We start from the raw sequence: 13965 nt of genomic DNA, 5'->3' as shown, positions 1-13965 counted from the left end.
ACACGCCCCACGCACACGCCTCACCGGGTACGCCTCTCCGACACGCCCCACCGGCACGCCTCACGGTCACGCCTCAGGCACACACCCCACCGACACGCCCCACGGACACGCCCCACCAGTGGGCCTCACAGCACACGCTCCACGATTTGGACAATAAAGTGGGCTCAGAGTGAGAGCTGCGGGTCTTTTATTTCAGCGTCGGGCGTGGGTGGGAGCAGGAAGGGGGGCGCCGCTCCCTCTGGCCCCACAGAGCTGCGCTCCCAGAGGACCAACTGTCCTCCGCCCCGGGTCTGGCGTCCCCCTCCTCCCCCAAGGGCTCCACCCGCCCCTGCGGGGAACTGGCACCAGTTGTCACCAGGGTGGGGCCGTTGGGGCCGTCCCTGTGCAACTCTGCTGGAGAAGCCACAGCCTCCAGGACACCGGCCAGAGGCGCCCCTGGGGCATGAGGCCTGGGACGTGCACAGTGGCGGCCACAGTGTAGACGAGACGCCGGAGGATGGCTCTAGGCTGACTGGAAGGCTGAGGCGCCCCCAGCAGAAGCGGGGACGTGGTGTGGGGTCCCCACAGGGTCACACTGGGCGGAGCGCCCCGGGGAAATCCACCCGGCGGCCTGCATCTCCCCCTATGACAAGTGCCACCTGCCGGAGGCCCACCTGGTATCTGCCAGCAGTTTGTGGTTCTGGAGGTGGGGAGGCGTCGAGAGGGCTTGACAAGGGCAAAGGTGGGAGGGAGCCCAAGAGGTCTGTTTGCCCCACAGCAAGGCCGGGGCCTCTGGGCACGAGGGGACGCCCGTGCCAGGGCTCTCAAAAGTGGCCAGGACCCTGGGCAAGAGGTGAGGGTGGCGCTTCTGCCCACTTAGGCGCCCCCCTCACCACACTCAGGGCCACCGGCGGCAGCCGCAGGCTCCCCAGAGGTGGCGGCAGGAAGCAGCGCGGGGCTGGGGCTTGAATGCGGCAGCTTCCGCATGAACGGGAACACCCTGTGGGCAAGACGGGACCGGAGCACGGGGCAGCCGTGAGGTCCTGCCCGCCTCACTGCGGGTCTGCACTGCTCTGGGCACGGACAAGCTCACCGTTTCTTGGCCTCTGGGGGAATCACGGCTTCGGCCAGCAGGTCTTTGTAGGCAGCAGACTTCAGGAACCTCGGGTAGGAGTCCTGCAAGAGACCGCGCCCAGACGGCTTCCCCTGCCGGTCCAGCCTGCCACTGCCGGGGCCTCCGCCAGCCCCAGGGCCCCCCCACCCCGCCCCAGCGGACAGTGCTGGAGGCGACCACCCCAGACCTCCCCAGAACAAGTCAGACGGACTTGGGGAGACCTAGGCTCCTATCCAGTTTACCCACAAAAGCTGGGCAGGGGCCGGGTGCCCATGCTAGGAGTGAACCGTGGTACCCCCCCTCCGGTTCTCTGTGTACCCCGAGAGTGAGGGGGAGAACACAGAGCAAAATAAAAAGCAAGGTCGAGAAAAACTGTAAAACTGCATAGTATACAATAAAGAGGGAGAGAAATCTGTGAACCCAACTGCTTATTATATTTAAAAGAAAAAAATAAATTTCAAATAGTTAATTTTAGTGGGAAGAAGGGAAGACAGCAGAAGGATCAGGACAGAACCACATTTACTTGAATGTACCTTCTTTGCTGATTGGATTTTGTGGTTTTTTTAATTTTTTTAATGTTTTTTATTTATTTTTGAGACAGAGAGAGACAGAGCATGAACGAGGGAGGGGCAGAGAGAGAGGGAGACACAGAATCGGAAGCAGGCTCCAGGCTCTGAGCCGTCAGCCCAGACCCTGACGCGGGGCTCGAACTCACGGACCGCGAGATGGTGACCTGAGCCGAAGTCGGACGCCTAACCGACTGAGCCACCCAGGCGCCCCAGGATTTTGAAACTGTGTAGACACTTTACATAATTATAAAATAAAACAACAAATAGTCAATTCCCAAACACTGGAAGTCAAGTGGGACAAGTGAGCCAGGCACCCAGTCGGTGACACCACCCTGGCCACACGGAATATAGCTGCTGGAGGGGGCGTCCCCAGGAGGGTATGTGCAGAGGACCAAGCCGAGGAAAAAGTAAACCATTTTCAGTGACTGTATGGTAAATGGTAATGCTGTGTTGTTGAGACTCCTGAGTGAAATGTGAGAAAAAAGCAAGTGAGTCATTATGTTAGCATCGTCGAGAACCAAGATTTTCAGTGGGTTAGTGAGGAAAGAGATGAAAGTCAACAACGTTAAGGAAATTCTCTAATCCTGAACCTGAATTAGCAGTGTCACGAGGCACCTGGGCGGATCAGTAGGCGGGGTATCTAACTCTTGATCTCTGTTCAGGTCATGATCTCATGGTTCGTGAGTTCGAGCCCAAGTCAGGCTCCATGCTAACAGCATGGAGCCTGCTTGGGAGTCTCTCTGCCCCTCCCCCCACACGCACATGGGCACGCGCTCTCTCTGTCAAAAATAAATAAATGCACCTTAAAAAAAAAAAAAAGTAGAGGTGCCTGGATGGCTCAGTTGGTTAAGCGTCCGACTCAGGCTCAGGTCATGATCTCACAGTTCGTAAGTTTGAGCCCCACATCAGATGCTGTGCTGACAGCTCAGAGCCTGGAGCCTGCTTCAGATTCTGTGTCTCCCTCTCTCGTGCTCCCTGCCCTTCCCCCACTCGTACTGCGTCTCTCTCCCCCAAATAAACTAAAAATTAATAATAAAAAAAGGAAGCATCAGTACGAGCTCCTGATGTATCCTGTTTAAAACACTGATACTCCTACTTCTGTTCACTGAAAGGGCCCGAAACAGTTCAGGTTACAGTGGACACATCAGCGTGCGTGTCAAGGTTTCTAAACACCCTTGAAAAAGAGCCAGGGCTTCCCATGGAAACGGCTGACTCCAGTTCTGGCACAGGCGGAGCCGGGGACAAGCCACCACACCAGAAGGCAAGAAAGCCAGCACGGATTTCAGAACACATCAAATGCCCCAGGAGCCAACAGCTGGCAGGCTGGACCTCTGCACGGGAATTAAGGGTAAGAACCAGAGCGGAACGAAACCCGTCATCTGGTGAGAGTGTGGATTTACATCGGGGTTAAAACTATCTCAGACTTACCACCCTTGGCAGACACCGTGGGTACGATGCATTATTGTGAAAACTGGTGACTAAAAGAAGGGGTCAAGCACTGATCCTGCCTTCCCTGGACGACTGTGCCACAAAGAGCAGGCGAGAAGAGGTGTCTCAGAGCAGTGTCCCCCCTCTTAAACAGAGGCAGGGACGGGCCAGCTCCTTGCCTGCACCGAAGCCACAGGCTGCTCCCGTCACAAAAGGAGAGGCGCCCGGGCCCCACGTACCTCCCGATGGGAGAACACACCGAACACCATCTCTGAAGTAAAGACCCTTGGCAAAACCAAATACACGAAAAAACTGAAGATGAATCCGATCAAGTCTTAAACGTAACTACCAATCTGCAGAAACACACAAGGACACCACGAGGGCGCCATTAGTAAAACCCAGACTGTGGGAAATCACAGGACAAAGGACCTCCAGTTTCTTTAAAACAAAACAAAAAAAGAAGAAAAGGTAGAGAAGAAGCCTCTGCTTTAAAAAGAGGTTTAAGGGGCACCTGGGTGGCTCAGTCAGTTGAGCATCCGACTCTTGATTTTGTCTCAGGTCACAATCTCGCGGGGTTCAAGCCCCGAGGTGGTCTCTGCACTGAGTGTGGAGATTGCTTGGGATTCTCTCTCTCTCTCTCTCTCTCTCTCTCTGCTTCTCCCCTGTTCACGCGCTCTCAAGATAAAAAAACTTAAACAATAAAAATAAATAAATAAAAGGGGGTTTAAGAGATTTATTAACCCGTTCTGACACATGGACTTCGTTTGGACCCAAATTCAAGGAAATTGAAAAAACAGATAAGTTTTTGGCTGTGGCATTCAGAGGGGAAGATGCCAGAGATGTCCATACCCTAACCTCTGGTACTGTGATGGTGTCTCTTATAAGGCAAAGGGATTTTGCAGATGTGAGTTAAGTGAACGATCTTGAGGTGGGGAGATGTCCTCAATTGTCCAGGTGGGCTCAGTGTCACCACAGGCCCTTATAAGTCAAAGAGGGGGCTGCAGGAGGACCAGAGACACAGGTCAGAGATGTTAGACTACCGGCATAAAGACGCAGGAGGAGGAGGTGCCAAGGAAGGCAGGCGTCTGCAGAAGCTAGAAAAGGCAGGACATGAGATTCCCCTGGAGATTCCAGAAGGAACCAGTGCCACCCACACCTTGACTTTACCCCAGGAGACCTGTGTCAGACTTCTGACCTCCAAAACTTTAAGAGAATAAATTCGTGTTGCTTTAAGCCAAGTTTGTGGTGTTTTTTTACAGCAACAACAGGGAACTAAACACAGATGCCAAGTGAGGAAGTTTTGACCCCGACTGGCTCTTTGAGGACACTGAGTGATCCTGTGTTCAGTATGTGATACTGACATCTGGGGTCACGTTGAAAAGGGAGGGAGGGGGTCCATGTCTTTTAGAGGATCCTGAAGTGTCTACAGATAGGGAGTCTGGAAATGGCTTTAAAGTCACGGGGTGGGGGGCAGGGATAGACAATGAATCAGGATAGGCCCTGAGCTGTTTTTGAAGCCAGGCAGTAGGTATGTGGGGGTCATTTTACTATGTTTTTGTTCACGTTTCAGATTTTCCATGTTAAAATACTTTTCTTTTGAGGAAGAGAGCATGAGCATGAGTGGGGGAGGGGCAGAGAGCGAGAGAGAAACAGAGAGAATCTCAAGCAGGCTCCATGCCCAGCACAGAGCCTGACACGGGGCTTGATCCCATGACCCTGGGAGCAGGACCTGAGTCGAAATCAAGAGTCGGATGCCCATCCAACTGAGCCACCCAGGCGCCCCATATTAAAACCCTTTCTAAAATCACGACTGGACCTCTCCTTAGGCCTGTGGCTTGGGCAAGCCCTCAGCCCTTCTGAGCCTCAGTTTGCCCCTCTGTGAAAGTGGAGCCTGGGTCGCAGGTCTAAGCATGCCAGCAGCCGGTGAGAAGTGGGTGTGCAGACCCAGCTGTCACGGGGCCAGGCACTCCCCGAGCCCTCCCGGCCTGCACACTCACCTTCTTCATCAGCATGTAGATGTGCAGCTGGGCGTCATCCAGCACGTAGCGGTGGGGCTGGTGCAGACCCTCCAGGGTCCGCTCCATCGTCCGGCTGTCGATGTTGACCCACCGGGCAGCGCCAGGGGCCAGGAACTGCCTGTGTCGGCAGAAGGAGGACGGGAGACAGGCCCTGTGGGTCCGGGTTCCGCACGCAGGCCTAGCGGCCAGCCGGCACCTGCCCCTCGGCACTCACTGGTACACGGCGTCCACCATGGCGCGGACCTGGGCCTGCCCTCCGTGGCGCAGCTCCTCGCATGCCTCCCAGAAGCTCAGGTTCTCAGCTAGGGGTCCACACGCCAGGTCAGGCCAACCTGAACCTTGGCCATGCGGGCAGAAACGTGGCAGGGGTGGGGCGGGGGGGGGAGGGGGTGCGGGGGACGGTCCTAGGCAGCAGCATCCCTCACAGGGGCCTCGAGCAAGGCAGGGGGCTTCTCACCGCTGAACTCTGTCCCGAGAAAGGCCATGAAATGCGCCCGTCCCACAGGGTCTTCCAAGAGCTCCTGGAAGCTGAAGCCCCATCGCTCCACGCGGAGCTTCGTGGGCACAGCCACGCTGGAGGGACAGGGCCCCGGGATGTGCCGGCCACAGGGGGGGGGGGGGGGGGAGTGCCCCAGGGGGAAGGGAGGGGGGGGGCAGCGCTCCCTGCCCCCCCTGGGCTTACCTGGGTGCGTTCATGGTCCAGTAGGTGTCATCATCTGTGACCCAGGGGTTGCCAGGCAGGCACCCTGACATGATGGGATCATGCAGCTCACGTTGGCTGCTGAACTTCAGGTACCTGGGGAGTGGGGGGACGGTGCCAGGGGCCAGTGCAGGGACAGGCTGTGGGGACAACGGCACTCGAGGAAGGGCCTGGGCTCTGGGCGGGGGTCCCCAGCCGGTGCCCTTCAGCCCACTCACGCCTCAAGGCAGACCGAGGACTTCACCCGGGCCCTGCCCAGGGCTTTTCTGCACAGCTCCATCTAGGACGTGAGGCCTATGAAGTGGGGCCTGGCCTGGGGGTCCGCCAGCCCAGGCCCCTCTCTCCCACCCGCTCCTAGGACCTACCTCTCGCTTGTAGAAATCTATATTCTTGGTCTGGAAAGGGCCGGGCGGGCTGCAATTAGAAGGCAGGCCCTGTGGGGACTGAAAACCCACCGTAGTTCAAGAGTCCATCCCTGGGCTGATAGAGAATGGCTCAGGCCCCCTGCCTTGCCCCTTGAAGCCCCCTCCTCAATGGAGGGGTCTGGCTTTCCAAGAAGCTTCTGAGGGCCTCTAAAGGTTTCCAGAATGTTCCATGGAGCCCTCAGGTTTCCAAAGTTACCTTGCAGTTCCCCAACTGTCACTATTTCATATTTTCGAATGTACTTAGGTCTTTTTTTTTTTTTTTTTTTAACAGCAGATACACGAGAAATACTGCAACAGAATCCCACTCAGGAAGTCAGTCTCGCTAACTTATGCTCCAGGGTGATCTCAGCCTGTTCAGAGCTCAGAACCTGCCTGCCACATCTTCCGGGCCAGGTGGATGGACTGACCCTTCCCAACACCTGCAAACCCTCAGGATGCCCGAGATCTTCAATTTTCGCCTCGGCTCTCTTCGGCTGACTTTATAACAAGAAAATTACAAACCCGCAATCTTGAACTAGGACTTTGAAGTCAGGAAAAAGTTTTATCTGTAAGGTACTAGATATGGGATATTTTGCATTTTGTGGAACTGAAACAGAGGGCTCGGCTGCCACCAAGTGTGGCCACGTCTGTCCTGGCTCAGTTCCCTCTGGTTCCAGAGGCCACTGGAGTCCATGCAGGGTGTTGGCTGGCTCGGCCCAGACCCCTCAGGCCTGCGGCCCCACCGAGGGCACACCTCCAACTCCCCCGGGTTCTGATGCTGTCCCGGCCTGGGGAGGAGCTCCCACTCTTCCCAGGGCCCCATCGCACTTACTTGCACCCAGTGCAGCAGGTGGGAGGCAAGAGGTGAGAGTTAGCAGAGGCCTGGGAGAGGGGGTACAGGCAGTGGGGCATGACGGCAGGGTCAAGTGCCATTTGAAAAAACGGATGGATGGGTGAGCAGCCCCCAAGTTGGGGTGGGGGAGGTATGTGTGCAGGGTGGGGAGTGGTCTGGGGGTATGGTGTGGGGTCCTCACCATCTGCGCTTGCCCGGCAGTGCAGGAACTGCGCTCTGGACCCTGCTCCAGGACGCTGGGGACCCCTGGCTGCAGAGGGGAGGCTGAGATGAGGTGAGGGGTGCAGCCCAAGTGGGCTGGTGAGACCCATCCTAGTCTTGTGTTCCTGCCCCCCACCAGCTTCATATACGGAAGCCCTGCACCCACACGTCCTCCTTCAGTGGAAACTACAGGGGACCGTTGGTGAAGCGTCTGACTTCAGCGGAGGTCACGATCTTACTGTTCGTGAGTTCGAGCCCTGCGTCAGGCTCTGGAGCCTGCTTCAGATTCTGTGTCTGTCTCCTTCTCCCTGCCCCTCCCCCACTTGTGCCCCGTCTCTCTCTCTCTCTCTCTCTCTCTCTCTTAAATAAATAAAAAAAAAACCAAAACATTAGAAACTGTCATTCAGAGAAAATTAAGAACCTGAGTCTCCAGTCCCTAAGCCTGCTCTCTACCCATCCTCACCCCCATGATTACCTCACCTCAGCTGAGCTCACCTCCCCGCTCCTGACTACTCAAACCACAAACCTGAGAATCCTTTTTTTTTTTTTTTAAGTAGGCTCTGTGCCTAATGGGGCTCGAACTCACTACCCCAAGATCAAGCGTCATGTGCTCCACAAACATAGCTGGCCAGGAGGCCCCTCCTAACCATCCTTCTCGAGGTGCTCACCCGCCCCACATCTTGCTGCCCTGTCCTCAAATGCATCTGCACGTCTGGTCTCTTCCTCACCTCGGACCAGGCAGAGCCCTCGTGCCTGTTCGCCTGGAGGCCCCCGCTGCCCTGCCCTCAGCCCGTGTGCACAGCCTCGGGGCCACGTCTGCTCTGTCTTTCCACCTCCCTATCCTGCCCACCTGGCGCTCAGGTGGAAGAGGAGGAGTCATTTCCCAGAGACACGCCCCCCGCCCAGACACACACTTGATGAGTTAGAGGCCCGTGGATCTCTCTCATTTTTCTTTTCCATGGATTTTTCCCACAAGAACTTGCATTCACGCTGGCTCTGACCGCCCCCACAGACCAAGATAGCCGGTCAGCCTCATCTCTCCACAGCAGAGGACTAGCACACCGCCTGCTCAGACCGCGGTTCTGGGCACAGCCTAGCTACAGGCCAGCACTCCCCAAAATTCTTGGTCTGTGACCTCAGTTCCTCAGAGCTATAACTAAGCCTGACTCCACTCTGCCTCCTCCTTTAGACCCAGAAAGAGGCCGGTTTGTCCTGGGCTGTGTGGATGGGAGGCGGACGCAGGCCCGGGCCTCAGTTCTCATGGGCCCCAGAAATAGAACTTACTGCTGGGATCCCGAAAGCCACATCCTTATCACAGGCTCAAAATGCAGGTTCAGAGCGAGCATTTGAGAGAAACACACTGCCTTCTGGCAAGATCCCGCTGCTATACAAGGAACTGCCCCCCCCCCACACACACACACAAGGGTATTACCGGAGGCCTATTCACCAGCCAGTACGTCTGCTCCTGGCACGCCATGACCAGCCTGTCCCCCTTCCTGCGCTGCTTAGCTGCCCTGGAGGGAGGGTAGGTGGAGCTGGGGGACAGGGTGCCCACAACAGCACCTCTTCTGCCCTGTCCCCACCCTCAGGCCAGAGCCTGGGGAAACAGCCAGGGCTTGGTACAGCTGGGCCTCCCGGGCAACTCCCACTCGATGCCCGCAAGTCATGGGTGGGGCAGGGTCTCACCGAAGCTGCTCTCTCGCTTGCATCACCACCAGGTCCCATGCGTGGTTGATCTTCCTGTGCAGCTGGCCATAGTGTTCCTGGAGGGTGTTGAGGTCTACCCTGGGCAACCCCTCTCCTGTCCAGCTCTGGGTTAGGAACCACCCACGTCCCCACTGAGACATATAGGGATCCCGTGTTTGTGTCTGCACCATCCCGGGGCCTGGGCCGTGTGTGTGCTCCAGGGCAAACTGAGGCCCCGGGGTCAAGAGCAGGGCTTGGGTTCCTCTGGCTGGCCTCAGCCTAGGGGAGCGTCCCACCTTCTCGTGGCCGACCAGGGCCCCCTGCTTTCGGATGTTCTTCTTCGCCAGGTAGATGGCTGAAAGGACAGGGGACCAGGCTGCAGAGGAGAAATCTCTGCCCCTCGTCCCTTGCGACATCACTTCAGAGGGCAGGAAGCTGTCCCAGGTTAGCTTGCTCCTCCTCACTCACCATAGTCCAGCTCAGTAGCTGGCCACAGCGTGCTCGTCCAGAAATAGGGCGTCTGGTATGGTGCAAGGACAGCGTTTCTGGGACCTGCTGGACCTTCCCCACCCCAGGAGTTGTCCCCCTCCCCAGGCCCCTTGGGAAGAGACTGGGCGGCCTCAGAATCTGCCTGTCTGCCCACAGCCTGGAGACTCACACACCACTGGCCATCTTCCCCACCTGGAACCAAGCTCCACTCACCCCTTGGGGCCCCCTGCAAGCACTGCCTCCTGGACTGGGCTCCCTGAGTCCCTACCGCCTGGTGGGGGGTGAGGGTGGGGCCTGCTCAAGTCTGGACTAAAGACTATGTGTGGGGACTGCCAGGGAGGCCAGGCAGGACAGGTCCGTCGTGATTGAGGTTACGCACTGAGATGCTAGAATCCTGTCCTCAGGCCCCACACAGACTTCTTCCTGGGTGGGGGTTTAAGGATTCTCAGGGAAACCATCAGAATCCTCCACAGGTGCTATACCCTTTATGGGTCCCCTGCTGCGGCCTCAGAGAAACTGAGGGTCTCTCCCCTTATCCTGGTCCTCCTATCACAGGGCATGTGTCGGTTGGGGCAGTGGACCACTCCCCAAGGGCCTGGGGGAGGGGCAGTGGACCCAGACCTGTGGTGACATCACCGCGCCCTACTCCAACCCCTTCCACAGGTCCCCTCTAGCTGGGCTGCTGGGTTTGTGCTTTCCACCTGCTCTCAGTTGCACCTGACCTGAAATCTGTAGGGTGTGTCGTCTGGCCGGAGCACAAGACAGCGGGGGTCTCGCAGCGGGTACAGGTAGCCGTGCTGCACCAGGAGAGTGCCCAGGTGCAGGGCCTCTGCGGGCGGCAGGGTGGTGAGTGCTCAGCCTGGGAGAACCAGTCCCGGGGATCTCCCTCCCCAGCACACTTGGCTTGGCCCTGACACCTGTGAGCCCAGCCTAGGCCATCAGCACAGCGACCCCAGGGCAGGGGGCAGGGGACAGGAGGCGCGGCAGGGGTGGGGCACCGGATGAGCAAGGGGCTGACCCCCTTACCCTCCTCTGAGATGCAGTACTTCTGGATCAACCACTCCACGAGGTCGCTGCCTGCACAGCAGAGATTGGCATGGGGTGGGGGTAGGCTCGGGCAGGGCCTCCATCCACCCCAGCCCCCGCGGCGCCTCACCAGCCACCAAGTGCGGAATGACGGTGATGAGCAGGCGCTGGCTCCGCATCTTCACGCCCTGGTCGGGGTCCTGCATACTCACGACCACCCGCTCCATCTGGGCGAAGGGGGGCCTTGAGGGACTGTTCCGGCCCGCCTCCCCCGCCCCGCCCCAGACCCCGATTCCCCGGAAAGGGCCGAGGGCCCGGGACCAGTGCGCTCAGAGAAGATTAACACGCACGCACGACGGTGGCATCTGAGGCCGCGGCGGGCGGCGGAGGAGTGGGGGCGGGGGCGGAGGCTAGAGGCGACTCCCGCCCCCGCAGCCCAGGTCTCCGCCGCCTCGCCCCGCCTCGCCTCACAAAGCGCTGTCGCCCCCAAACCCGCGGCCACACTCGCGCGCACCCACGCCCACCCCTCTTCGGCTCCCGGCCTCGGATGCCGGGAAATCGAGGGTATGGCGGGACCCCCAACCGGCACCCACCTTGCTCAGATGCGGCATCTGCGCACCGGCGCGAACGCCGGCCATGGCGGCGGGAAGGCCAGATGGCCGGTGGGGGCGGGAGCCGCCCCCCTCCCCCCGCCCCGCCGTCCGCACGCCCCACCCCTCCCCGCCCCCACGCTCCGCGAGACCCGCCTCACGCCCCTCTCCGCCCACGCCCCGCAAGACCCGCCCTCACGTCCTCGCAAGACACGCCCCTCCCCCACGAGATCCGCCCCCACGCCCCGGAAGACCCGCCCTGCGCAACCCCCGGAGTGGTTGCGGGGGAGGGGGGGGGGTTGCCCCGGCAGTGTCAGCCCTCAGGGCACACGGGGTCTGGGGTCTGAAGTCTGGAGGAATCTCCCCCTACGACGGGAGAAACTGAGGCCTGCGCCTGCGGGAGGGGCCGCGAGGTGGGCCGTGGAGATGCCCGCCCTGGGGCCATGGTGCGGAGGTCAATGAGGGACTCCGGGCTCAGCTGGGACAGGGTGGGGGGCTCAGGGAGAGGAGGGTCTCCAGGAGAGGGTCCTTGTGGGGTGGATGGGTACAGCAGTTCAAGGTCTCTTGTAATCCCTACCCCCCCTCCCCCAACCAGCCCACGTGTGACCTCCTCAGGATGCGGCAGCCCCAGTGGTGGAGGGGGGCTGTGAGGTCAGGGCAAAGGGCTTGACTGTCCTAGGAGTGGGTTTCTGTGATCGTGACACCATGCGTCACACCACGTTGGTGCCTCACGTTGGCTGTTGCAGGTGTGCTGGGTGGGGGGGAGAGGTGGCAGGAGGCTCACTCTCCCCCCAGCTGCACAGAGGCCTGGGCAGGACCAGTTGGGGAACAGGCAGAGAGACTCCACAGATACAGGATATCTGAGACTGTGGGAGAGGACCTTTACTGGGGAGGGGGGATCTCAACACGCCCGCCCCACTCGTGGTTCCCTTGCAGCCTCTAGGCTCAGGGCCCTGTCCTGGCCCTTCCTCCCCCTACGCCAGCCAGCAGCTTGGCCACTACACCTCAGAACCCCTTTGCTGGACATTTATAAGAAATTCAAACAAGGGGCGCCTGGCTGGTTGAGGCCCGGGTGGTCAAGGTCCGACTCTTGGTTTCAGCCCAGGTCATGATCTCACAGTTTGTGGGATCGAGCCCCATGTGGGGCTCTGCACTGACAGCATGGAGCCTGCTTGGGATTTTCTCTCTCCCTCTGTCTCTGACCCTCCCCCACCTGAGCGCGTCTGCTCTCTCTCTCTCTCTCTCTCTCTCAAAACAAATAAACTTAAAAAAAAAAGTCCAACCAGGTCTATCTCTGCTTTTTGGAGATAGAGTCTCTGTCCTCCCCTCCTGCCTCAGGGATGCTGGGGACAGAGCAGGATGGGGGGGTTGGCCTTTGTCCTGCAGCCTCAGACCGATTTATGTCCACTGCTAGCAAGGCCAGGTCCAGGATGGGTTGGGGAGTCCTGCCTCCGCCAGGGATCTCCCTCAGATCCCAGTGACCTTCTCCCAACCATCCCCACCCACACAGGTGGGGTCAGGCTGGTGCCTGGCCTGCCCGTCCTCTCTGGATGAGTGGGCATCCACAGAAGCTGAAGGCCACCAGAGGCCATAGCTGTGCACCTGGGGACAAGTGGTTTCCCTAACCAACTACCCCTGCCACAGGGAAAGGGCAGCAGGGGTGGGGCCCTAGAATGGCCTGGGCCCCAGCTGGGGGAATCCTGCCTTGGGAAGATTGTGGACAGATGGAGCTCCAGAGGGGACAGTCCCCACCCAAGCCCAAGTGCCCCTAGCATCCATGGTCCTCCTCTGTGTAAATTTTGGGGGTGCAGGTGGGGAAATTGTCACATGGTCCCCCACCTGGGCTCTGGTGGGGGTACGGGGGCTTCGGCAACAAAGGAGCCAAGCATGGGCAGGCCTGTTTGTGAAGCCAGGGTGCCAGGGACACTCCCTCTTGTTTTGGGCAAAGGTGGGTCTGATCCCTGGGTATTTTCAGAAATGGGGTGTGGGGCAGAAAGGCATAAGGGAAGAAGGGGGACTCAGGCCAGTGTTCTGTCTCCTCCACGTGCTCCACTCACGTCTCTTGGATCTAGCTGTCCCCAGCCTGAGACCCAGCTCACCCTTGTTCCCTGCACTGGCTGCTCCCATCTGCCTACCCCAAAGTTTGTCCACGCATCAAGACCAGAAGCCCCTTTTATGCCCCCATCTCGGCTCTCCACCACCAGGACTCTACTTTGGGTCAGTGTCCTTTCCTCCTCAAGGACAGGGCCCTTCGTTACGGCCTGGGTGCACAGAGCCTGCAGAGACCAGGGCACATTCACACAGCCCAGTCCATAAACACTAGGGGAATGGCTGTGTGCCTCCATGTTGCATCTCGCTCTGTGGGTGGGACCTCCAGTCTCTGGGTATGCGGACACGGGTCCTCTGTGAGCCTCTGGGATGTGGAGCCAGAAGACTGCACAGACACACACACACACACACACACACACACACACACACACACCCCAGCTCCCCAGGCTGGGCAGACTCCAGGAGTCCCCTCTGCCCAGACAGAAGATGGGTGGGGGTGGGGGTGGGGGTGGGGTGGGGGACTGTGGAGCCCCAGGTGCGGCCTGTACCGCCTGCAGGTAACGAGAGCCTGGGGACCTGGGGGAGGAGGGGCACGCCTGCTCCACTGGGCGCCCCCACCCCCACCCGCCCCTCCCAGAGGGCTTCCCCGGAGAATCCCCCAGGCTCTCGCGGGCGCCGTAGGGGTGGGGCAGCTCTGACGGACAGAGCGGGGTGCAGGCTGGGCCGGCGGCTGGGTCCGTGACCGCGGCGGCTGTGCGGGCTCCTGGTGCGCCCACGGCGGGGACGCCCAGGTGCCGGCGCCGTGCGGGCGACAAGCGCGTCTCTGCGGGGCTGCGCGGGGTCCGCGGAGCGGCTGGGG

The 13965-nt window shown here is 59.5% G+C and overlaps 1 protein-coding gene across 9 annotated transcripts; it reads right to left on the bottom strand.

Annotated features, from left to right (window-relative positions):
* Nucleotides 1–170: 170 nt before the first annotated feature.
* Nucleotides 171–11159, bottom strand: RGS11 (regulator of G protein signaling 11). 9 transcript variants are annotated; one of them, XM_040459586.1, is made up of 17 exons: nucleotides 11061–11159; nucleotides 10598–10694; nucleotides 10468–10518; nucleotides 10164–10270; nucleotides 9421–9472; nucleotides 9249–9307; nucleotides 8953–9029; nucleotides 8699–8780; nucleotides 7247–7315; nucleotides 6174–6251; nucleotides 6027–6088; nucleotides 5791–5904; nucleotides 5566–5681; nucleotides 5323–5410; nucleotides 5088–5226; nucleotides 1073–1155; nucleotides 171–979 (listed from the first exon to the last, which is right to left on the bottom strand). In XM_040459586.1, exons 1-17 carry the CDS (start codon nucleotides 11103–11105, stop codon nucleotides 856–858), a joined length of 1443 nt encoding a protein of 480 aa, XP_040315520.1. In that variant the 5' UTR covers nucleotides 11106–11159; the 3' UTR covers nucleotides 171–855. The 9 variants fall into 9 exon arrangements, 8 of the variants coding, with proteins under 8 accessions (XP_040315520.1, XP_040315521.1, XP_040315517.1 ...); XM_040459587.1 differs by having other exon boundaries at nucleotides 6174–6203; XM_040459583.1 differs by having other exon boundaries at nucleotides 8953–9307.
* Between the last annotated feature and the right edge of the window lie 2806 nt (nucleotides 11160–13965).

Source organism: Herpailurus yagouaroundi, unplaced genomic scaffold, assembly GCF_014898765.1.
Source record: "Herpailurus yagouaroundi ecotype Mexico unplaced genomic scaffold, PumYag 222, whole genome shotgun sequence".
Taxonomy (NCBI): Eukaryota; Metazoa; Chordata; class Mammalia; order Carnivora; family Felidae; genus Herpailurus; species Herpailurus yagouaroundi.
This window is presented reverse-complemented; position numbering and strand designations above follow the sequence as displayed.

What these genes read in the sequence shown, in the direction of transcription:
- RGS11 (XM_040459583.1), bottom strand. Translation starts at nt 11,105, where the DNA reads ATGGCCGGCGTTCGCGCCGGTGCGCAGATGCCGCATCTGAGCAAG. An exon ending in CAAGCGAGAGAGCAGCTTCG is followed by an intron (nt 8,781 to 8,952) that starts GTGAGACCCTGC and finishes CCCTCCCTCCAG; the next exon opens with GGCAGCTAAGCAGCGCAGGA. An exon ending in TCTACATGCTGATGAAGAAG is followed by an intron (nt 1,156 to 5,087) that starts GTGAGTGTGCAG and finishes GGTCTCTTGCAG; the next exon opens with GACTCCTACCCGAGGTTCCT.